Source organism: Hipposideros armiger, unplaced genomic scaffold, assembly GCF_001890085.2.
Source record: "Hipposideros armiger isolate ML-2016 unplaced genomic scaffold, ASM189008v1 scaffold_544, whole genome shotgun sequence".
NCBI lineage: Eukaryota > Metazoa > Chordata > Mammalia > Chiroptera > Hipposideridae > Hipposideros > Hipposideros armiger.
The window spans coordinates 684,981-711,097 of NW_017731894.1; the positions used below are offsets into that span (position 1 = coordinate 684,981).

The 26,117-nt window shown below is 45.1% G+C and overlaps 1 protein-coding gene across 3 annotated transcripts; it reads right to left on the bottom strand.

Annotated features, from left to right (window-relative positions):
* Positions 1–681: 681 nt before the first annotated feature.
* STX2 (syntaxin 2) lies at positions 682–26,117 on the bottom strand. 3 transcript variants are annotated; one of them, XM_019668948.1, is made up of 10 exons: positions 22,718–22,735; positions 22,542–22,616; positions 17,929–18,028; positions 14,193–14,267; positions 12,478–12,551; positions 11,760–11,868; positions 10,338–10,411; positions 10,091–10,228; positions 7,921–8,031; positions 682–2,886 (listed from the first exon to the last, which is right to left on the bottom strand). In XM_019668948.1, exons 2-10 carry the CDS (start codon positions 22,560–22,562, stop codon positions 2,809–2,811), a joined length of 780 nt encoding a protein of 259 aa, XP_019524493.1. In that variant the 5' UTR covers positions 22,563–22,616; positions 22,718–22,735; the 3' UTR covers positions 682–2,808. The 3 variants fall into 3 exon arrangements, with proteins under 3 accessions (XP_019524493.1, XP_019524492.1, XP_019524491.1); XM_019668947.1 differs by lacking the exons at positions 682–2,886; positions 22,718–22,735 and adding exons at positions 5,931–6,053; positions 26,098–26,117; XM_019668946.1 differs by lacking the exon at positions 682–2,886 and adding an exon at positions 5,931–6,053.

Below are 26,117 nucleotides of genomic sequence, written 5' to 3' on the forward strand. Positions count from 1 at the left end.
CTGGATGGCAGGTCCCCGCTTGTTAAGCTGCCACCCCGCCCGCAGTGGCCTCCCCTTCCTCCCGTTCAGGCTTCACCCGGGCAGCTCTGAGGCTGGGAAGGAACAACATTCATTTAGGTGACAAACTTGAAGACATATAAACAAAGGAACTAAATTATTGAATGTATCATTGCAGTGGAAGTTCATTGTGGAAGAAATCCAGAAACGGAATTCAAACTAGTGTACAGGACTCTGTCTCCATGAACTAATCTTCTTGACTACCTTTTCTTTTTTAAATTTTTTTTTTTAACATCAGTTTCCAACATGGTTAAAATGCGGTAAGGGTTATTGATTAAGGAAATCCCACTTACTAAGGAAAACTCTGAAAGAGGGTTAAGAAAAGCAGAGAGGAAAAACAGAGCATGGGGTGGACTCCCCCATTAATAAATGTTAATGAGAATCTGTCCCGTGAGCTTTGAAAAAGCATTCAAAGCCAGGGACGGATACAGCCCAAGTTCCTTGAATTCGCATTTGTTGTAAACAGCAAGAATTCAGGTGGGTTCCTTATGTCTGTGTGATGCTGACACTTGAGAATGGACTGCAGAAGCTTGTCATAACAATAACATAATCCAGAAATATATCAAAACACCTACAATTATCAACTCCCATTATATTATTATACATAATAATGACCACAGGTGATTTTCTTAGTAGAACAATTTATTAGTGGATATGCAATAAAATACCTCCCCAAATACCTTTCCAGAAATGACAAGGCAGAAAGTTTTTTTGTTTTGTTTTGGTTTTTTTTGGTTCTTGGGGAGTTTTTTTTTAATGTAAACATGAAATATTTGAAGAAATAAAAAAAGGTAACAAATGAACCTGTAAAATATTTTTTAAAATCTGATTTCAAATAAGTACATGAGGCTTAGAAATACAAATGTGTTATCTAATGAATGATTTAAGTATCCAAATAGAAATCTAGAAATCTAAAAGCATTTCCATAACTTCAACTATAAAAACACAAATTTACTAAGTACTTAAAATCTAGGAAAAAATGACTTGAAAAAATGCAATAAGAATTATTATGAAAGGTGAGTACTAACAGACTGACCTTGAAGAGAGAGAGGGACAGTGGGGACAGGTCATCAGCACAAAGCTCCTCTCCATGTGGACATAATTACACAGGTGTGTAGAAGGTACATTAGCACAAGCATGATCTCTAAGTAGTTAAATATCCTTCAGGACAAGTTAATTTTCAACATAAGCACAAATCAGTGAGCACATCCCGCTGAGAGACTATGGGAAGATTTTAAAATATATGTTAGGGCCAGAAGGTTCCTAGAGTAACTCTGAGTACACAGTGATCAGCAAGTAATAAATAAGATGCATAAATACAGACTTTAAGCTAAGCAGTTAGATGTATAAATTATGAATGACTGGAATTCATAATTGTATTAAATGAGGAACACAGCCTCTAAACTGTTTGGTATAATTCACGCTAGTTTGGAATCAAGCATAATCTATATGAGTTTTCAAACCAAACAACGTTATAATACAGTCAGATGCTTATACAACCACATACAGAAGTAACAAGAGTTAACTATATTTTGGGTATCCTTCACATTCATTTAAATTTTTGACTACCTTATAGATGTCCATTCGCTAGCAAGATTTCACATATTTTACAAGTGTAAAGCACATTATTATAGTAAAAACATTAATGAGCAATAAAAATGTTTATCATAGATTTCCTATAAACTTTGGGATTAACTTTTAAAGTTCAGCAGAATAGTAGGTGCTTAACAGGAACACTGAAGGGACCCATACAACAATTTAAAAGAATTAATGTCTGGGAATAATTTCCTTGAGTTTAGAAAGTAGTAAATCTTGGTTTACTACCATCTGAAATCTTGGTTATCATCATCTTCAATTCAGACTTTATTAAAGTAACAGGAAACACAAACCTTATGTGACAAACAAAGAAGAGACCATTGTCTTTACAGTGCGGTGACTAATTTATTATCTGGGAAAAGGAACAGGTAGAAACGGAGCTGGGTATAATAACTGAGGCGTTTCTGGAGGCAGCAGGTGCGTTTAAACCTTATAAACCGGTACTGACAGAAGGCACTTGAAAGGCTTTTTGGGATGCTTTGCAACTAACGTTTTCCATGCCAACGGCAAACTCTGTAAACAACTGTGCCAAGATGGCTCTGATACCATGAAGCTCCCTATATCTTTGAAAAGGTCATATTTAATATATAAAAATGCAGTAAATTAAGATGTTAATATATTAAACAATTTACAAAACATTTAAAATTATAGATATCTTACAAAACAGCTCTGTGATAATAAAAATTATTTTTGCAAACAATAAACACGAGTTAAACATAGTACAAAAATGTCTCTTAATTAGCTTGTTAGCTGGGAGAAGGGCAGGGAAGAAAGTCTAGACCTGAAATCTAATAGCTTCATAACATAAAATATTCCTAATCAAACTTTACATACATATATTTTTAACACTGAAATATAAAAATTGAAATTTTCAATAATTCCTTATTTTAAGGCCATTGAAACAAGTTTCACATTGTTGAAGGTTTGTGACGTGTTATTTAGAGTCCAAGGATGTTTGGGTTAACTCATCACATCCATTCTGCTTATGGCTTTTTCACTGAACAATACATTCTGTTGTGTTTTCTCCTTGAATTTACTAATAAAAAGCCAGCACTCAGTGCCACATGTCACAACGTCTAGGATTCACTCATGGACGGGGAGGATGCTGATCTGCTGCAGATGTGGTCCGACTCCGAGGGTCTTGGGCTACAGTTGCTATGACAGTGTTGTTGCTAGGATAATTCCAAGGACCACAAGCAAAATAATCACACAAATAATAACGAGCATCATTTTCTGCAAGATAAAGAAAAACACTAATTAATCTGCAAGGTGTCAAAGGGAAGAAGTCATTAGTGTCGGTTCCTAACACAATTCTCCTGGGGTATGAGACAGTTTAAAATACAAGTCCACTAGCAAGAACTCCAGGGGTCACAGGAAAGGAGGCGGTGGGGAAGGAACGTTCCGAAGGAAAAACACTAAGTTACAGACACGTGTACTTTAAACGAAATGTTATTAAGACAACAGTTCTATGCCCCTAGAGGGAAAAGGCAAGTCTGGTTAGCACCATGTGGCTTCTTCAAGGACACTATCTATGGATCACAATAAAATTCCAAACTGCTATTTCTTGGATGCACCATGTATCTTTTTAAAACTTTAAATGCATCTGTCTCATTTGCTCTTATCTATACATTGCTTTACACTGATGTATGATGTACGTGTGTCAGAAATCACCAAGCCATCAACTCAGTCTTCCATCACACCGAAGGCCCAGAGCAGGGCGCCAGAGCATTTCACCGTTTTAATTAACAAGCATCCTCGCACCACTGGAAGCTAAACCATCTTTGGCTTAAGCCACCTAGTGTTCCCAAGGAAGCTCGTCTGTGGGAGGAGGGAGTCACACAGTGAAAGGCACACCTCATGGTCGGACCTCCAGTCTCTTGGTAAAAGGCAGAGACATGTCATTTTAAATTAGTTACCAAAATAAGCCGCACTTCTGTCTAGGACACCAGAGCTGCGGAAACGGGACAGCTCTGAACTAACGTGACATGGCAAGAGCTCGATTAACTGTGGTTTAGGAAGACGGCATGGCCAGACCCCTCAGCAAACTCTCAAGTCACTTACTCGGACCCAGGGTGTCCTCTCCCTCAAGTTCCACGTTACCTGTCAGGGTTACGTGTGTCTGAACCTTCCCAGTGGCCTCTTCACATGCTTCCAGCGCCTTCCTAGCACAGCTTTCCCGCTGGTCTGGTCTACCTCCTTCCCGCCCACCCCTGCCCTGCAGCTGCTCCGAGAAAGCTACCTGGACACGTGCTCCGACACTCATTGCCTTATGGAGTGTGCCCTCCCCCCCACATCTGGCTTCCGGTGCACCCTAAATGCCATACATTTAACAACCATCTTGTCCAAACTCCTGCTAATGGCTCTGGCCCCCTGCGGGGCTGCCCTCCATGGACAGAGCACCCCGGGACTCCTGTCTCCATTCAGCTCCCGGCTCTCCCACCTACAAGTCATGGGCGAGGTGCTCCCTTGCCCTGACTGCCCACAGAAAGTCAGGGTTCCAGCCATGCTGCGGGGTCATGGGGTCGCCTCCACAAAGAGCCTGCGTGCACCCGGCCCATAGGAAGGCTTTGCTGAACTATTTGCTGGAAGAATAACTTTTCAAAAGTAAAATTAAAGACACCAATCCCTGCATTTGTATGAAAATAATTGTCAGTGTGCCTCCTGTGTGTTTTTTCATGCGTGAGGACTGTTTTGTCCATGCGTATTTAAGCGGCCAGCCAGGCCTGGGGCCCAGAGCGAGCCCACTGCTACCTCCTCGACAGGCCCCTGAGAGGAGCCTGCTCTCACTCACCAGCATTAATGATCAACGGCCCCTGTGAAAAAGCAGCTCATCTCACTGAGTCCAAGCTAAAGGTTGATTTTATCTTTAGTGTAACCACATTCAACTAAAATTATGGCCGCTAGGAAAAGTTAAGAAAATTCACATTTTAGAATTATGAAAATGTCTTTAAAATACCATTCTGTTAGTAAAGAAAACTCACATACACTATTTTTTCAGCAGAGCTAATAGGAAAGCACTAGGAAAGAGACGTAAACTTCCTGCCAATACAAGTAGAGTGCTGAGAGTTCCTTCAAAAGAATGGATCGTTAACAAACTCAACATCCCAGGCATATATATCACTGCAACAATTTCAAGTGCAACTTTGTGGCTTTAGGAATGTTAGAACATTGCCTGGGAAAGCTCATTGATTAACGGTGCATGCTAAGTGTCACAGGTGCTCAGATTAAGAAGCAACTCAAGGACTGGAAAGCAGCAGTGAACCTTGACCACACAAGTGATTCCTTTCTACTAGATCATTTTTTCTCCATAAAGTGCCAAGTGTCTGTCAAGGTGTAGTCACCTCCATAATAAGAGTGAATTCTGTGATAAATTCACTACCTGTCACAATCTAGACACCCTGGGACATTTCACAGTTTTAATCACAAAGATTATGCCAAACAAACATTTTAGGAGAAATAACGTATCTCCAAATTTATCAGAATATATCAGAGAACATTCTAACTTAAGGGTTAATGTAAGAAGGATGACTCCAAATGCATAAGAAACCCAGAGGAAAAACACAAGATCTACTGAAGTTTGGAGAACGGTGATACTTGTTATAGTATACAAAAGTAAAAGTACTTTAAATAAATAATTGAATACCTTTTATATTCAGAATTGTTTAAAATTAACAGGCATGCCAACTCAATAAAGTTTTCATTTTAATAAGGGAATATTTTTAAACAATGAAGTCAGGAAAAATTTTAATTTCATTGAGTGTTTTTCATAGCTTTAGTTCCATTCCCGCTATTTCCACTATGTAAAATGATGAGTAAATATATTTCACAGAGCAACTTTCAGTTGTTGCAATTATTCTAAAAGTTAAAATTGAAGAGATAAATTACAATGTTAGATGTTAGTTTTTAACTGAGAAGTACTCTTCACTGCTGTGGTTAGTACCCTGGATGAAGGGCCCCCAGCAGGAGAGAAGCAGTCTTCCAAGACGGAGAAGCGGAGACTGCAGCGGCCAGCTTGCTGCTGTGTGCCCTACTCACATGCCACTAGTGGGTGAGCCTACAAGCTTTTCAGCTGCACAGGAAGAAGTCTTTGGGTTAGAAAAGAAGGACCACCCAGCCTGGGTGTTCTCAGCACGTATCCGGCTGGAGACCAGAGCCGGCGAGCCGGGCAACGCACCACTCCCAGCAGGCCTTGCTGCTGTCAGGCATATTAGAACTGGGCGGCTCTACTATTAGCTAATTGAGAGGTTAATAAGTAGATCAGTTGATTAGTTACTTACTGCCGCGCCGGCTGACAGGCACATACACTGTTATCTGCGTCATCATTTGCCAACTGATAAACCAATAATTAGAGCAATTACAGCAACCAGAAACACCGACACAGCAACAATGATCCACTTTTTCTGTCAAAGAAAAGCAAGCGGGTCATATCATGGTTAATTTCATATCGCTACATTAGGAGACACCATTCACTGAAAATAAAAGGAACCTTCAGAATTCGTTTTAAAATCTAAGTTACAGGACATCTGACTAGTTCTGTGTGATAATTTTTAGTTCTCAAAAAGTGCTTTAGACTGTTACAGAACAGTCTAAGATATTCTTAGAATATCAGGTTTCATCAATGTGAGAGCTGCATGATCACAGTACTTTGATACATTTCTGATGGACTGAGATATACAACTTGTTTCATGTCTATAGGGCTATGTAGCCAGCCCGGTCAAGTAAGAAATTCGGTATCTATTAATAACGCCTCTACACTCCTTTGTTTTTCTCTTGTTTGTTTGTTGTTGGCAGTAAAATCCTTCACTCCTCCTGCCATAGCCTATAAAATAAGTCACCCCAGTAATGCCACCGGGTCTCTCAGGAGCCCCACACAGCTGCCCTGGGAATAAACAGGACAGCAGGTGAGGGGACAGCCAACATATGAACAAACACAGTAGCAAAGCACCTGAGAAGCAGAGTGACACACTGAGCAGCGTGGTCTGAGTGCCAGGCGTTTCCTAGGAAAGGAAGTGATGGGTTTTGAAACAGGCATCGCATTTCTGACCGGCTGACAGCCTAGGTGACGTGCAGACCCCCGCATCTTCCACAGCGAGGCTCAGTCAGCAGGTTAAGAAGGAAGCCGCATCCTCTGCCATCCTTTATCTTTCCAGGAAACCCAGTGAACTCTTCACTGACATTTTCCCTGGACTGACATGCTATGTCGGTCATATTTCTCAGGTGAAGGCCACTGTGTGCCTGGAACTGGGCTAAGCAAGCACTTTCCCTGTAAGCCTCGTCTCATTACCAAGTGGTAACAGCGATGTGAGAAACCATGCCTTTCATTTCACGGATGCTTCACACACCGGATGCACCCATGGCCAAGCAGACTGAGGTGCCCTGCAGGCCGCCAGTGGAACACAGAATGTCTGTGGACAGTCATCACAGATGAGTCTATACACAGAACTGACTCCTCGTTTTTCCCGAACATGTAGAGACTCTCTTCAAGGCCTCGAGGACGTGGCATTGGAACCCTCTGGTCCCCAGCGCGAGCACTCGGCCTCTAAGAAAGGCACTGCACATCCAGACTGCCATCTTCCGGGAGGCGGGAGGGTGATGCCCACAGAAAGCAGTGGTCTGGGCTTTGTGTCCAAGACAGAAGCCACAGAGAGCTGGGCAGGGACACACAAGCCACAGCTAGATGGTTCCCCAGGCTCCAGAGCAGAACGTGATTTTGTAATTGCACTGTTTTCGTGGAAGAGCTTTCACTCACATGTACGACACACTTAAGATTCAGATAAAGGTATTAAAACTCATTGACAAAGCTTAAGTGTGTGTATTACATAACACCTTAGGTCCACATAATTCTCTTCTTTCCTCTGAAACAAAGGATTAGCAAATAATCTAAATAGAGAATAAAGTGTTCATTGCGTAAAATGTGTATCAATGGATTTTAAGAGAATTTCCAATCCTATTAGTTTTATCTTCCTTCAAATAATGACCCAAGAAACAGAGAACTCTAGAATTTGAACCCACTTAACCTCAAAAAGGAAAATGGCCTGACCTTTGGTTGTAATTAGGCTTATAATTACTTAGGACACAGAAAGATTCTTGGTCAACTCACCTAACAAACTTCAAACTTCTTAGCAAAAATAATTATTTCAGTTTTAAAATGAAACATGAAGATATTTTTATCTCTTGGAATACCTTTTAAGTCGGCTGACATCAACAGAGTACAACTTGAAACCAAACAGAGAAAAACACACGTTATTTCGTGAAAGACAAACTCACCCTTCTCGCTTTGCTCTGATATTTAATAGCTTTCTTCGTTTCTTCCTTAGCATGTTCTACGTAGTCTGCAGCATTCGTGACGTTTTTTTCTATGTTATTGATCATTTCACCCTTAAAACAAAAAGTTTCAAACTCAGGAGACATTTTCAAATGACTGAATTGTGTATCTTAAGACAGCCACATAGCATCACTAAAGTTTTCGCATGAACATGTGTAAGTAAGTAATGGATACTGAGGTTTTCATATTTACAAAAAGAGACCATTACAAATGCTCCAATACAAAGTATCACAATTCAATTTATATTGTAAAAGAACGACAAGGGATGGGCAGTACTGATGAAGGCATATGGAGGAGACTGTGAGATGTGCTGCTACATGTGAGCTCTTTAAAGACGAGCACAGGGAAGGGAGGCAGCTCCATCAGTTAAACCCGTGCTTATATAAAACACACATACAACGCACAAGAATGGCATTTGTTCTAGTGCATACAAAATTGTTGCCATTTCTTCAGAATAGCAGGAAACTAAGAGTAGCTTATGTTTGACACTAAGTTGACTAAATTAATAAGCAAAAACTGTAAAGCGAGGTGACTATAGTGAAATGTCAGGGAGAAAGCACATTACCTGGGTCTGTGTCCCCCGGCAGACATAACCTGCAGCAGTGACAGTGAAGCATTGAAGAAGGATGCACAATTAACTCACTAGTAAGTTTCGACTATACACAGACGTGGGTTAAATCAGGCATCCTAAGGCAGTACTAACGGACTTCCAGGCAGGCACAGTGAAACACGGCTAAGAGCAGCAGTTTCTCTAATGGCGCTTAAGGCAATGCATTCAGCATAAAATGATTATCATTAAACTTTAAGGTACTGTAAAATCTTCAGTAATTACAAAAATAATGCAGTGTTCTTATTGTTTCATTGGTTTTCTTCGGAATACTTCCTGAAAAGCAGCAGCTGGTAGACCAGACTGCCAACTCTCCGTTTCTTGTATCAGGAATGGCATCAGGCCCCCCATCAAACCACCACGTGGCTGGTGGTGCCTCCTAACAAATGCATGGGGCCTGTTTTCCCCACATTCTTATGATGAAGTTCCTCAAGATAAACTGCTCTTCTAAAGGTCAGTGAGCCTGTGGAGAACGGATTCTGTACATGGTGTCCTGTCCTCTGTATACTATCCAGGCAATCACGGGAAATGAGCCGGTCGGACCTGAGCCTTCGGGGGACTGTTCCTGCCAACGCAGACCCTGACGCCAGACTCCGCAGTGTGAGGATGTGACAGACCTGCGATGCTCCCATGTGAAAGCCCATTTCACCAGGGTCAGTGGAGTTCTAACGGGCCAGCGACCGATGGAGGACCTTACTCAGCAACGCGAGAGTAAGCGGACACACCTACCAGGTACACACCAGCCTGGATTTTACACCATATTTTATCTAGTTTTTAAAAACTAACTTCTTCCGTCCTCTCCTGGGGGGCCCCTCCTACCCCCTTCACTCCCTGTCTGTATGACTGGACAAACGGAGAACACCAGGTAATAAGTACACGTTTTTACTTGTGTCATGGACTGTACCCCCTTTGGAGCCTATTCTTTTAAATATTTCTTCCAACTATTACTATAATATATGCCCTTTGTAGAAAACTTGAAAATATATATTTTAGATAAGAAAATTTAAATTTCTGTAGTCCCACTGTTATTACTCTGGTACATTTCTTTCCTTCTGTGAATACTGTTTTACATAGTCAAGTTCATGCCATATATATGTGTATACACACATGTGTGTTATATATATTTATATTTATACATATGTATATCTATGTACACATAAGGTTTTATATCTCCCTCTTACCTTAAATTAAAATTGCAGCACAACATTCGTATATTTCATTAGAAATCCTCCATGAACAAAAGGTTTATGCTGCCTATGGTTGCGTAACAGGCTGTCCTATGGACACACCATAATTTATTAATAATTCACTAAACCCATCCTTTACTGTTGAAAATTTAAGCTGTTTTCAGCATTTCAATCTTACGTTATAATAACATTACAACCGACTTTTGAACTAGGAGACTGGATCCAATACAATGGCTTCCCCAGGAATACTGGACTCAATTCCAGGATTTTACGTAGGACTGTTCTCTGGTTCAGAAACGTAAAGATGCCTGCGGTTACCTGAGTCTCAACAAACATAGCCATATCCATAAACATTTCATGCAGCTCTCGGATGCTGGTCTCCAGCTTCATGATGTCTTTGTGACGTGACTCAATTTCATTGAGAGCTTGTTTAGTAATCTGTGAATCTGATATGATCTTTGAAAAAAAAAAAGGGAGAAATACTGATGAACTTATGATTGCTCCAGGAGCTTAAGAAAAAATACATATGCACATATACGCAGCCACAAACCAGCTGTGCACTTACGTCCGAAGTGAAAATGGAAGGGTTCCCACTTTCCAGCATCGCTTCTAGCTCATCATCAGTCGTAGTCTTTCCAGCTGAAAGGTTAACAAAAGCTCCATTCAGAATGTCGATACAATGCTTTTGGCACATCAGTTTTCCTAGAAGTTTAACTGGCTTATGGAAAAAGGGGATAAGCTGCGTTCAGCATATATTCAATGGACGTAAATAAAGAAGGCCTAGTTGGAATCAGGTGCTTTAATACTTTCTATGTTTTGGTGTTAATATTCTTCCTTCAGTGTATTAATGTTCTCTATGAAACATGTTAACAGGTTTTTGGAAAAACCAAATTGATAATTACAATTTCACAATTTGTGCCACAAAAGACAAAATTAAATGAATAAACATCATAATAATTTAAATATTTAATGTTGCAGCAGCATTATTTATAATCGCCAAAAAGTGGAAACAACCCAGGGTCCATCACCTTGTGATAGACACAGCTGTGGCCCACCCACACAATCGAACAGGAGTCAGCCCCAGAAAGGGGCATGACACTGACAGAGCTGCAGCAAGGCGGAGCCTCCAACAGGCTGTCAGGCGAACGGGGGCATCACAAAAGATCATATATTGCATGATCCTGTCTCTATGAAATGCCCAAAGTGGGCAGATGTACAGAGAAATATAGGTTGGTGGTTATCCAGGGTTCCAGGCGGGGAAGTAGGGAGTGACTGATGATGGGTAAGGGGTTTCTTTCTGGAGTGATGAAAATGTTCTCACATTGATCGTGCTAACAGACTAAAAACCACTGAACTATGCACTGTAATCCACATGGTATGTTAGTTATATCCCTACAAAGTCGGGAGAAGGGCATTGGGGGAGTGGGGTCACGTTCACAGCTGTTCCCGTGCTCCCCAAGCCCACAGAGGCTGCCCCCCGGTTGGTCTGTGTCACAGCTGAGGGACCTGATCTTTGATAATGGGGAGTAAACACACTGCCCTCCGCCCAGAGGCAGATGCGAGCTCCGTTGGCAGGGGTGACTGCTCCACAGACAGCCTCGAAGACAGAAGCAAGAGGGCCTCTGTGTCTGCTCACCAGAATCGTGAGACACGGAGAACCATCTCCCGAGACGGGGCCATGAGGGCAGGGTACACAGGGACATACTTGGAGAAACACTGACTGACAGGTTCCTAGATCTGAGTAACACTCTAAAAGGAATGGTAGTCAGAAAGCAACGTAAAGTCCACTCCCCTAGAGCTTTCTGAAGGATGTAAGTAACCACCAGGTTTGGTTAATTCAATGAACAGGGCTATGAAAGGGCTTTAGGTTTTACAATATTAGCAAAAATAGAGATGGAATTACTTTTTTTTGAAGTTACGGTACTTTGATGTCAGACCTTGAGACAGAAAAACATTTTTAACAAAACCAGCATTTTCATTTACTCACTTATTTCTAGCTGACGCTGTATACGTCCTTTGCTTCGCTCCCGAAATAGAGTCTGTGCTTCATTATATTCTGTCATGACTTCCACAAATTTTCGAGATAGTACTGAATGCTGTTATGTAGAAAAGAATGAATGTATAACGCTCATTTCTTCTACTGAAAGTGATATATAAAAACATCACATTATGAAAATTCAAATTATTATGCTACTTCTTCGAATGGAAAATAAGAATAGCAGCAACTTACTCGGTAACAGAATCTGTGCTAAGAGCTGCGCCTCATTGCCTTACTTGACTTTACAATAACCCTACTTCCTGGCACTACCCTCCATTTTACAGGAGGGACAGCTATGATCAGAGAGGCCAGTCAGCCCATGGGTACAGCCGACCGGGTCAGGTTTGGTGACCATGCAGGCTGTCCCCAAAGCCTGCGCCTAATCGCCATTTGTCAAGTACAGTTAAGTAGTCTGAATTCCACGTGGCTGCACATGACACTAAAATGGTTCAAATAATTCTTTGCTTTTCAGAACAGAATTCTGTTGATGGGCTGAATAGATATTTTTCTTCATAATAGAGAGAGGTAATCTATAAGTACTATATACTTTTTATGCAAAAATCTTGTGAGGATTAATATGACAATAAAGATGAAATGCTTTTGCCGCTGAAAGAGGAAAGTCAAGAGGCCTATTCTTTGACAGTCTAGATGAGGCTGATAATCAAACCTGGGTTCTTCGTATCCGAACATCCACGGAAGTTCGGTGCCCACTCTCATCCTGATCAAAGCTTTGTTCAATAGCTAGAAACAAACAGGGGAGAATTACCTTTTACACCAAAAAGTGGACATTTTTTCAAACCAAACCTCAACATGCTTTCCCTGCCTATCTTTTCAACTTCTAATCAATATATGGATCTTGGTAATCATCATCCATTGTTGATAATATCACAAAATAAAAGCAGATGTTATATGTTAACATTTAAAGTAACAAAGAAACACCTGAATCTGATCAAGTTTGCAGAACTATCAATTTACAGGACATAGGACAATGGAACCTATTAAATGACATTATAGGGGTGAAATCAGCGAAATCCTGAAGTATGGCAAATTCTAATGGACAAACGTCCTGGTTTCTCCGCCAAAAGAAAAACATGCTGTGGGGACAAAGATGGAACCAGAATCCAATTTTTTTTTTAAGATTTTGTTGGGGAATTGGGGGAGGAGAACAGCATTGTGGAATTGGGGAAGGGGAACAGACAAGTTGCTGTCCTTTTATTCTTCAGTCTAGTTGTGGAGGATGTCACTTCACTGGCCAATGTTGGTATTATCATTGTGCTCTTCCTGGGTGAGGCAGTCGCTTGCCGGCCATTGGATGGCCGCTCAGAGCGGCTCATGCTGGCTGCCAGCCACTCACGGTAGCTCACAGCAGCCCAGTGCAGCCTATGCCATCGCCAGCGACTCACGGCAGCCCAGCTCCAGGTTGAGCTGTTGTTCACCATCTTAGCTGTAGAGGGCAGTGTCACTGGCCCTCATGTGGGATCCGAACCAGGGCCCTGCTGCTCAGAGCTGGCGCTCCCAAGCCAACTCTTAACTAAAGTGCCACTCGGCCGGCCCAGGAGAATCTGATCAACCAAGCACAGTGCATGGTCTTTATTTCGAAATCCTATGTGTTAGAAATACACACTGAAGTGTATACTGATGAAGTCATTGATGTCTGGGATTGGCTTCGAAATCATCGGAGTGGGTGGGAGCCGCTGGGAGGGGCAGAGCTGATGGGCACGAACCGGGGCCTGTGGCAGTAATGTCCCTGCTTCTAGAAAGCTCTGGAATTTCCCATACTATAAAGTTCTTTTTGACCTGCAGAGATTGTCCTGATTTGAATGCAGTTTTGCAAAAATTAAACACAGTGTGTCTTTCTACGATATCAAGAAAACAGCCTCTGTTTACGTCCCACAGGAAAGCTCTGAGCCTCTCAGAAGCCACTGCCGCTAAAGGGAATGGGGAGCCCCTAAGACCAGATGAACTGGACGCAGTGTCCAAAGCGACCTGCCAACTAAGAGGGCAGCTCAGGACCCTGGCAGCACATGTTAAAGGCTCCTCACCTCTCAGATCTGCAACTTAGCCAAGTGTCATAAAACTACACCAGTACAAGAGACTAACAACTTGTAAGCAAGTGCCTAATCTTCCCGACTGGGAATTAGTGCTTCGCTCCTCAGGTAAGGATGACCAGCCGTTGGTTTAAAGAGAGCCAGGGGTTTAAAAATTCTAGGGTAATTACCTTACACAAAGGCTTACCATCCCAAGTACATACAGATAATTTATTTTAAAATGCTCACAATTCTAACTTTTGAAAATATAAAAAAATAAAAAATTATAAAGAAAAAAATAACTACCCATAGTCCCACCATCAATGATTATACATAACCAAAACTTTAAACTTACACTTTAACTTGGCGCGAATTTTGTTAGCAATTTTCTTGATTTCTTTGTTCAGATCTTCAAGCTCTTCTTTTGTTTCTTTGAAATAAAAAAAAGGCATCTGAGTTGTAATATCCAACATTAATAATGTCCAATAAACTGAAATAGAACAGTGTTTGGTAAATGTTCAAGTCTGTTTCTTAAGAAAAACTATTGATTATGCCAATGGTTCGCAAAGGGTAGTTCCTGGACCAGCAGCCTCAACATGGGTGTGTGTGGGGGGGTGCCTGGGCCCCACTGGGACCTTCTCAACAGAAATTTTGCTGGGTGGGCCCCGCAGTCCAATGCAACGAGCCCTCCAGGTGACTCTGCTACACACCTAAATGGGAGACTAGCTGGTTTATACCGGTTAATCAATGAAACAGTTCATTGAACCCACCGCTCACACCCAGACCTGAAAAAAGGAAAGAGACACTTTAACCATATTCTGGAAAAACAAAAGTCCCCCGTATGTTTGATTTCCTGTCTGCTCTCCACTATAGTCTAAGCGGGCTCCCGGTGGCCTGCTGGTTGGAGGGAGAGCCGAGCACAGGAGTGTGAGAAGGAGAAACGGTGCAGGGACAGGCTGGGCGAGCGCCTGACTGCAGCCGAGGACGCGATGCAGCAGACTCGGGGCACAGTCGGGAGCCGTGGAGCAGCTGCGGGGCCAGGACGCCCAAGGACAGCCTGCTAGTGGGCCGGAGTCCCACTCTTCAGCTGGCATTCCGAGGAGAACTCACCTCTCTGGGTAAGAAAGCCCCTCTGCTGTCACACAATAGGCCGGGGGCCACTCCAGACAGAGATACTGGACTTCCTGCTCATGTGAGCACACACGGCGCAAGCGTTAGTGACATAAAGGGCATTCCCGCATTTGGCCCTGAAGGCGGTATTTCAGATCACTGAGAAAAGAATGGGGCCTGGAGAACCTCCCCTTCCAGTGGACTAGGTAATTCCGATCAGTCCTCTTGCTGAACAATCAGAAAAGCTGGACAAAATATTGTTTTTAAATCTGCTTAAAGGCATCATAACGCTAAGAAGACAGGAAGGAAGATCCAGGAGAAGGAAACGGACTGGTGAGCCGAGCGAGGCAGCTGAGGCGGTGGGAAGCCGAGGACTGCTGACCCCGAGGGCCATGCCCTCGCAGGCCGAGGCTGTGCTCTGATCCGCTCACTCTCAGAAACCGGATCGGGATGGCCAACGCCCCAGCCAGCCATCAGAATGCTTAAACATCACCCCTTAGGAAAGAAAATACTATCCTGGGACTCAAACTATTACCACCAGTTTTCATATACAAAGCCCAGTACTCAGTCAAAAATAACCAGGCAAACAAAGAGAAAACAAACCATGAATAAAACCTAAGAAACACAACAGACGACATAACCAGATCCACAGGGGCACCAGTTAACAGAGTGATCTGACACAGACTTTAAAATAATTACATTCAAAGGGGTAAAGTACAAGGTTAAGAATTTTGTTGGAAAACAGGACAGTATAAAAAGGAACCAAATGAAATTCTAGGACTGGAAAATATTTTAACTAAAAATAACTCCATGGGTGAAGAGAGATTCCCTGACCTAAAAGACATTAGCTGAGGAGAGGTCCACAGATAAATCAGAAAGGAGATTTCAAAACAAAACATAACGAGATAGAATGATGGGAACAGAGGGCAAGAGACAAAAAGGATACAGTGAAAAGGTCTAAAATATAATTCTAGTCTCACAAAGAGAAATGACAGAAAATGGAGCAAACATGATTTTTGAAGAGAAAATGGCCAAGATTTGTCCAAAATGCCAAAAAACATCAGTCCAAAGATTCAAGAAGCTTTATATAATAAAAAGCAGGATAAATTTAAAAAAACACATCTTGAAACATCAAATTGATAAACCCAAAGACCAAAAATCAAATGTCTTAAAAGCTACAATTAGCTGACTTAAAAAAAAAAAAAGGAAAGATATCTTCAAAATCTTCAAGGTAGTAAAAGAAAATAACTCCCAAACAAGACTCCTATACTCAGTGAAAATATCCTTCAAGAACGCAATTAAGGACAATTTCAGACAATAGGATGACCCTACTAAAAGAAGAGTGTTTTTTAGAAGAAAAAAATTATCTCAGATGAAAGTCCTGAGACACAGGGGAAAATGGGGAGCCTGCTATGGGTGAATATGTGGGTGGATCCAAATGCCTATTGATTGCATATATTGTCAATATTTCCATCTATTAACATATATGACAATAACAGCAAGTAAGCAGGAAGAGATGGAATTCAAGTTTGCTTGCCACAGCCTCACATTACTTGGAAGTAGAACTATAGATTATATTAGATGCTAACAAGTATGGAATGCATACAGTAATCTATAGGACCAACCACGGACCAACAGTAAAAGATATTTTTGAGCCAGCCAGTGGGGGAGGAGATAAAATTCTTTAAAACCAACCCAAAAGAAAGCATGAAGAGAGAAAAAGTGACATAGAACAAACAAAAAAATTGAAAAGCAAATAAGGTTATGAACGTTAGCCTGAATATATCAATAATTCCAGCAAATGGACTAAAAGCACTAACTAAAAACAAAAAATTGATAAAACTGAATAAAAAGACAAAACCCAATTGTGTTTTGTTTACAAGAGGTAAGAGAAGCGTGTTAAATGTAAGGACAGAGGCAGCTGAAGAAGAGAGTGGTGGGGCAATCTACACCATGCCACATGGGTCAGAGGAAGCTGGCGGGGCACCGTTTCCAGGGGCACAGTGATGGAGGCGCCAGGCAGTCCTAGTGACAAGAGGGACACTGCCTGTGACAAAAGGCTCAGGTCGCCCAGAGGTAGGAGGGCTTCTGTTGGAGGTGTTATCTGCGTCTGTGTCTGGACTGGACCCTGGAAGCACAGGGCTGTGGGTTGGGTCGCAGTGCTGATCGACGTTAAGTTTCCCGAATTTGGTAACTGTCCTGTCAGTATGTATGAGAGTGTCTTTCCGAGGAATTATTATACAAATGAAGATCTGACGGGAGACGGACAGACCATTTCATGGACTCAGAGACTCGGTGCTGTGAATCATCAGTCCTGCCCCACGGAGTATGGGCTCCATTGTGGTCTCTGCTTCTGCAGAACCATCTTCATGCCTTCAGACTTCACCACTCCTGACCAAGGAAACACCCTGTAACTACCAACGCCCTGATGTCGGTTCACTGCAAAGCACTTGTTACGTGCTGTCCTCAACAACCCTGAGAACAGACCTCCACACAGAAGCCTCTGCTGGAGACACATCACATCCGTCTGTCCTCCACCTCTGAACCTGCTCTACCAAGGACTGCTTTCTGATCAATCCCTTCTGAACTCTCGTCGGAACACGCAATCCCGTCGTTCCTGTTCAGCTGGCCGTAATACGGCCTTAAGGTCCAGTCGCTGAGAGGGCCCCGAGTTCCGCAGAGCCACTCAGATGCATGGTATGGGGTCTCATCTGGACGTATCTGGGTGTCACCCATCGTGGTCCTCTCTGGGCTGAAGGCCAGACTTACACGGCACCCGGGAAAACCACACTGCGCCCGGGTCACGAGGCATCAGACCCCGACATGGCGTGCCAGGCTCCACGATGTCGGACAGGCTCCCAGCTCCATTTCCTGTGCAGCCAGCACAGTGAGAGAGACACAGGCACACAAACAGACAGACAGACAGACAGACAGACAGACAGACACACACACACACACATACACACACACACACAACTTACTTCCTTCTGGGTTTGGTGCAGAGAGAATGATGCTGTGGTTTTTCTTTACTTCTTCAACATACTGAGCTATTTTAGCTACACCATTTCTAATCTCCTCAACCTAGGAAAGAGAGGAAAAGTCGTCACCAATTGTGGCCAATCTACTTGACTACCACTTTTTGTTTCCTAGAAAGGGGAGGATAAAGGAAATAGGTGACTAATTACCACATGAAGAAATGAAAGCCTTTTCCCATTTCACATTAGTACTCATTTATTTTAAAAAATAAAGAAAAAGTACCACATTATCTACCTTTATGAGTACAGCAGTGTCCATCAGCAAAACCTGTGAGGCTGTAAAAATCTTTATACTCAAGACCGACGTATTACCCACTGGAAGGGTACAGCTGGCAATGCCAGGACTCACGCAGTACTTGCGCAGTACTCGCACACTAGGCAGTAAACTCACATTGCAGGATATCCTGACAGTCATATTCTCATCTGGGAGGTGTTCACACGTGAGAAGGCCAAGCCTTCAAAGCCATTCTTTCTCCCTCTAATGCTCTAACCTGCACAGTACTCGTTTCGCAATGCAGTGTCCTCATTAGCAAGACCTATCTAGATGACTCACAACATTATCTTCATAAACCCTGTGGTAGGCTGAATAATGTCCCCCCAAAATGCCCAGGTCCCCAGTCTCTGGAACGCTGAAGGTTACCCTAGCTGGCAAAAGAAACTCTGCAGATGCTGCTAAACAATGGCTCCTGAGTGGGGAGGTTATCCTGGTTCTCCAGGGGCCCTCAGCACAATCACAAGTGCACGTATGAGAGAGCCGGCAGCGTGACCTCCAAGGGCTCTGCCGAGGGGGCAGGCGTCCAGCCGAGGGGGAACCTCGGCTTCATCCCCGGAAACCATTTTGGACTCCTAGCACCCAGAACTGGAAGAACAGCTGTGCCACTTGGAGCCACCAAGTTTGTGGGGAGTGGCTGCCGCAGTGCTAGGAATGAGTACAACCTCTGTATTTAAATGACCAGGAAAACCCCAGAGCTCATCCACAGAGAACCGGGCGGTTAGAGACTGCCTCGCAAGGGGACATCACGCAGCTGTGACAAAAGAGATGAAAAGGTCTCCAGGGTGAAGTTCAAAAAAGGGGAAAGCCCACAGGTACAGACCGATGTCTAGAGCATGTCAGCAGTGATGTAGGACGGAGGTCAAGGTTCGCACAGATACTAACATTTACAGTAAGAAACGCCAGCCGTCTAAACAAGAAACTAGAAAAGAGCAGATGAAAACAGGAGTGGAGCATTCTGTGTCTTTTCACATCGTTTTGACATTTTTTTAATGGGAACATACACCCTACTCAAGAAATAAGACAAAAGTGTTAGGGACCTGTGTGCTGGAGCAGCAGCTCGCCAATTTGGGGGTCCCAGGACCTCTTTAGTTCTCGGAAGTTACTGAAGACCCCAAAGAGCTTTGCTTCATGCAGGTTACCGCTCTCTGTAATTACCATATTGGAGAAATCACTTCAATCTGTATTAATTCACTTAAAATCGTCATTACAGACCCCTTACACACTGTACCAGATGTCCACACGCTGCCCCTGGGACCTGTGACTGTCACCTTCCAGAGCAAAAGGGACTCTGCAGATGTGGTGAGATGGAGTCGAGCTGGGAAATTACCCTGTGATGTCTGGGTTGCTCCGTGTGCCCACGAAAGTATTTATAGTATGGAGGCAGGGGGACCCGGTTCGGAAACAGGAGGGGTGAGGCTAGGAGCAGAGGCTGGAGCCCCGTGCTTTCCGATGGAGGACGGCCACCAGCAGAGGATGCAGGGCCTCTGGAAGCTGGGAGGCAGGACAGATGCCGCCTGGGAGCCTCCATGGGGACAGCACGGCCCTCAGACTTCCGATGCCCGGGACTGCTCCCAATAAGCGTGTCTGTGTAACGTGCTACAGTGGCAGCAGGAACTAACATGTTAACACAAATAATCTTTCTATGGAAAAAACAGTATTTTCCCAAAACGTCAGTGAAAAAAAGAGCAGTGATGTACACTTTTTCTGCAGTTTTAATTTCTGGCTTAATGGAAGGCTGCCTGACTCTGGTATCTGCTTCTGTGACCTAGCAAGCTGTGATGTCACACACGTCACAGAGCCTCTGGAAAGCGCCACACGGAACATTCACGGGAGAATGAGTGGACAGGCCACGCATCTCAGTGCTACTGTGAAAACAGCTCTGACCTTGTGAACTCCTTGAAACGGTCTTAGGGACAGACCCCAGGGGCCCTGGTCCAAGCCTGAGGCCACATTTTGAAAATCGAAGCATCCGAGGACAGCCGAGCACAGAATTCTGCCTTCACAGAACAGCGAGCAGCTGTCTCATCAGGCCTGGGCTTGCTACTTCCATTTATACACAATTTCTACCCTTCTCATACTTATTTAATTTTGTGAATCATGTAACACATAGAATAAAACAACACATAAAATAAAAACTGATTCTTTTTAAATTTTTGCTGTTTTATCAGGAAGGCTTAAACACAGTGATGCTATTTTGGTTTCAGTGCACAGATCTAAATTTCAATCAGCCGTCTTTGAAGTACCGTCTCTGAAGGACCGTCACTGCTACACATAGGTCCGGAGTGGGAAGGATATTGTCTGAACTCTGGGAGCTCTGCACCCCACCCACACCTCTGTGGGAGGGGCCCCAGCGTGGCCCCTGAGAAAAGGAAACGGTCAGCTCCCGACTCTGGGAGGGCACGGTGGGGTCTGTGAGCGACGCCACACAAGGTCCTTTCTGTCCACCACAAGTCACCCTCACAGAAAGGGGCCCCAGGCACCGTCACAGCGCTGTTTTAGTCTTCAGCCAAACGCTGGGTGTGCGCAAAACTCCTGCCTTCTGCAACGTTCTACGGCATATTTAAGATCTGAATGCCTTTCTCTAAAACTGAGTTTGTATTAACAAACATCATTTGCTTCTCTATTTGTCTAAGAAGTAATTTCACAGAAAACAACTGTGAAGTAGCTCAACAGTTTAACAGATGAAAACTTGAACGTTAGACTCTGTCGCTCTCAAACTCCCTCACGCGAGTAGCCTGTTTTTGTATGCGTCTCGGAGACGTCCGCTGCCGAAATGGATTAGCACTAGGTGACCAAGAGGACAGCATCACGACATTCAGTGATCTATTCATATAATTCTTCAGTCCAATATAACAACGACATTTCATGCTAGGAGAGTCTTTAAAATAAGGAATGTTTCCATGCAGAGCTGCTGTGGAAGAGCTAAGCGCCCAGGTACAGGGGCTGGAATCAGAGAACAATGACTCACGAAGTAGGCAGGGGGCTAAAGACAATACAGAGGCTCTCACTTCCAAAGTGACATCGGGAAATCTGGTGTCCTAACTCCTTTGGACCTTAAAGTCCGTTCCTGTCTCTCACAATGTAAGCTCATGGTTTTTCCATTAGATAAAATTAGGAACTCACATAACTACTAGAAACTCAATGATTGGGCTTACACTAGGTAACCAGTAAGTTCCGGCTGAATCTGGAAGGCTGGTACCTTAATTTATTAACATATTACATATTCTCACGCCTGCACTGATGGACTAGTTTAGACTGTCAATGGGTTGAAGGCAACTGAAACTAATCCAGCATAATCAAAACAAATCCTGCAAATGAAGGTTTCATCATTAAAAAATTATCCTGAACACGTTTCTTTTCTTCATACTTAACAAGTCAAAATACTTGTTCTGAAACTCAGTTTCAAAAACTGAAATTGTGCAAAATTTGATCACTTACTTAGGGTTAAGAATTTAAATGCGGTGTAAGGCTAGAAGCAGCCTTGGGGACTAGGGGTGGGGGGGCACCGAATGAAGCCCGAGGGAAGGACCAGGGTACGAGGTGAGACCCCAGGGATGCAGTCAGAGGTGGTGGCCCATGTGGACACCTCAGAGGACAAGGCTGAGCCCGGGCAGTGTCCATGAGGACCTGTCGCTTGTGTAGGAGACCTCTCAGGAGAGCGCCCCAGGACCTCCGCCTGATGTCGGACATGTGGAATTTAACATGCAATCCGAGACTCAGAAAAAAGACAACATGAGCTCTTCAATGCGTGCGGTCAGTATTCAGAGACTCACCCGTCCGTGGGAGAAAAGCCCGACTCGGTGCACTCCCCGGACGCCCACTCGGACGGAACAGGGTCCTTGCTCTGGACACCACCATGGGCTTTGGGGTGAGACCTTCTTAAGAACCTACCAAAGGGTGTGGCAGGCCAGCGTGGTGACGGGCACTCAGGAGGATGTGCTATCTGCTGGCACCCAGTTCCTGTGAGCCGGGCAGACCCGAGCCAAGCGGGACCCACAGTGACACAAACCTCCTCACTGGGTGAGACTCACTGGGCCCTGCCCACCACATCCAGGCCTTCCTTCCCATCCAGACCCGCCCCACGTCTGTCACCACGAAGAAGGGCTCAACATTAACGAATCTTTTCATAACACTCAACATTCTGGAGATCTTCCATCACTCGAACATCAACGTTTAAAAATACTAGCTTGAGTGCTATTTCAAGTCTGGCAAATGCAGTTATATTAACATAACTATGTTTAAAGACAAAAACCCGACTGGGTTTCGTTCAATGACTCTTACCTACCTGATGGAAGAAATCATCCATAAAGTGGTCCTTTTCAACAACAACAGTTGTGTCCCCGTCATCATTTTTCCTGCACTACAATAGAACATACAAAACGGAAAATTCAGGTTTAAAATTTTTTCATGTAGGCGCAAACATTGAGTTAAAAGACAAAAGCAATTCCGTTCCCACAAGACCTTAGCTCACTAGAGCACCAAACTGTAACAAACCGAGTGCTTCTGACACAATTCAACAGGGCAGGTCACATGGCAGGTGGGGACAGCAAGGCCCTGGAGAGGGCAACAGCTGGGTTTCTCAGCACGAGCCACGAAGCCTCCCTCGTTTTCCCTGAGTCATTGTCACACAAGTTGGTTTTACCTTCAAGAAGTGAAACTGCTTGTGCTGTACATTTTCTAGAAAGATTTAAAACGCTGACACTACTAGTTCACTTTTCTAGGGTACATAATCATTTTCAAGGAACTCTCACAAATTATTAGCTGGTGTTCATCCTTCTTCCCTGAATGACTCCCAGTCACGCCCACGCTAATCATCAATAAGCACTTTAACCGCAGAGGATTCAGTCAAGGAGACCTTAGTGAATAAAACTGAGGATGAAAGCTACCATGATGACTGCTGGGAAGAGCCAGACTGGTTACTGTATTTCAGAAACCGCGTACTTACTGCAAGTTTAACCCTCGGTGGGGCACAACTGATCTCAGATTCATTCCATGCAAATTTTCAAATATCTAACAGTTAAGTACCGTGACTCATTGCTTTCGTATCTTCTCCCTCTACCGTAACCTATCGCCAGTCGTGTCTGTGACTTAGTAAAGATGTATTTCATGGCAGCATCTTTGTGTGCAATGAATCTGTGAGATCAGTTGCGCCTGACGGAGGGTTAAAGTCATGCCAAAGAATAAAGAATTAGGATATATTCTAAGCCAGTGGCTCTCACACTTGAGTTGCATCAGGATCACCCGGAAAGCTGGGTCTCTGACTCAGCAGGTCTGGGCTGGGGTGTTCTATGCATTATTGAACATTCTAGAATGTTGCTGGATTCTAACAAGTTCCAGGTAAGGCTGCTGGTCCAGGGAGCGCCCTTCTAGGCAGGCAACAGAACCTAACAGCAACAAGTCCCTGTTGGCAAGAAAACAGTGAGGAGAAGGGACAACCACACCAGACCCTGGACCCGGTGTCTGAATGCGCAGTTCTTAGCCAGGACATGTGCTGGGCGGCCATGAGGGGGACGGGTGGCAGTGCACAGGCAAGAGAAAAGAAACCCTGCCGGAAAGTACAGTGAAGGGAACTGCTGCCAATGTCCCCCTGAGGACGCGCCAGATCAGTGCCAACCTGGTGACTTCAGGTTCCCCTCACCGTATGAAATCCGAGTCTTGGCCCATTGAAAGACTGAAGTATAGCTTATTGCTCTCAGCCCAGTAATACTTTGGAAGCAAAACTCTACTACAATTGAGCTAAGAAAAATCTGCCAGATTTAACAAACCTGTGAAGCCAGCACAGTAAACCCTCCCTCAGCAGCTCCTGGGGCCCTCACCGAGGCAAAGTGATGAGACCTAAAAACCAGCACCATCTGTCACCACCCTAACGGAGTCTTTTCGTGTCACCTGGGGCCTCTGGGGCACAGATAAGACAACTCAGGGTAAAGGCAAAGAGACATGTGTCTCTAAGATAGAGAGGGCCAGGCTCGCTTATCTAAGCATCCATGAGAAGACTGCAAAGAACTGTATGACCAGGCTCATCCAACACGCCTGAATAGCAGAGCTCCTTCCAGGAAGCAGCAGGAAGGGGCCGCACAGGTGACTAGACGTCCCTCAGTGGAGGCAGCTGGCTGGGCTCGGCGCAGACACAAGGCTGTGCACCCAGACTGCCATTCCCACCACTGCCGGGCTCCGCAGTTTCCCAGTCATGCCCTGAGGACACTGAGCCCCACCCTGCTCCCACATGACCCTGCTGCCAAGAAAGATGCCTGCAGCTGAGCTGTGCTGCTGAGAGTGTTTCGTTTGTGCTCTGCTAACAGGACATGCACTGTGGGCTGGCGTGTGTCCCCAGAAAGCAGACACTGAGGGCCTCAGACGGGAACGGTGTTTGGAAAAGGAGTCTGTGCAGCATAACTATTTAGGATGAGGCCGTGCTGGGGGAGGGTGGGCCCTTGACCCCACCTGGCTCGTGTCCTCATGAAGAGACAGGGACACACAGGGCGGACAGTGCGTGCCAAGAGGCGGAGATAGCCCAGGTGCCACGAAGCGTGTGGATGGCCAGCACTCAAAGCCAGAAGACGCCAGGAGGGTCTGTCCCCACCCGTGTCAGACCTCTGCCCCCCCGAACTGTGAGCACACGTTTCTGTTGTGTTAAGCTGCTGGCTGGTGGCACTCTGCTGCGACCGTGCATTAGGACACGACACACGGAGTGAGGACAGAAGCCTGCGCACCGTCCTTTCCTCTAACTGGCTGTGCCAGCCAGTCAGTCACGCTTCTCCTCTGCATGGGCGGCGGCCCACCTGCATCCAGGGCTCACCTGCCCCCACCGCCTCCTCTGCACCCCCGGCTCCTGGCCTATGAAGCGGCTGTAAAGACAACCCCTCTGTGTGTTTCGTCAGGGAGGGCACAACCTAAGAGGACCACTGCCAGCCCATGCTGCTCCTCCGAAGCCAAGCCGCACGTGAAGGCCAGCTGCGCTCAGCCAACGCACCCCCCCAGGCCCAGTCCCTGAGGCCTGGGCGCCACCTCCAAGGCCCGTGACAGCCACCGCCCAGGGCATGCGTCATCCTCACATGTCACACAGCGGAACACCCCGAATGGCAGAGGACTGTGCCCAAGTCTCAGCTAAGTCGCGGCAAAGCGGCATTTGAATCCAGGTCTGTCTGACGGCACACACTCCCATCCTAACCTCTTCTCCTGCTCCCAATCACAGGTGACCGGAAGGACTTGCCATTCACGGGCCCACTCTGTGGGCCCCACCGGCCCGGAGGAGCTGGAGGCACCACGGAGGTTGCTGAGCCCAGACAGCCTTGCCAGCTGACGGCCAATGCCCGTGCCCTGGACTCGGACAGCCCGCCTCCTCCCAGAGGAAGGAGGCTCACTGCAGCCCCTGCACCTGCCTCCCGAAGAGGCTCCCCTCCCACCAGGCTCCCCTCCCACATTGGCTCAGAGACAGTGCCCTGGCTGCCCGGGCACAAGAGCCCACACCACACCCCTCGCCCTGACTATGTCCCTCGGGCAGGTCCCACCGGAGACACTGTACCACTCATTGCTGAGCTGTCTCATGTCCACTCACGGACTTCGTCTTTTTTTTTCACAACTCGTGCATCACGCCTAAAACTGTGCCGGGCAGACCCCGGCATCAGTAAAGATCGCTGAGCGAATGGATGGAGAGAGATGAGGGGTGGGGAGGAGGCAGCACACAGGCGAGGAGAGGCGCACAGCGGGGACAGGCGGGGTGACGTGGACAGCGGCACTGAGACCCCCACCGGCCTCTTCACACAGCTCCCACCTCTGCTTTAGCTCATTTCTGTCTTTTGCAGCTGAAAGCCTTGAAGACAACAGACTCTACTGTCATCTACCTTTTTCTTCCAGGGACATT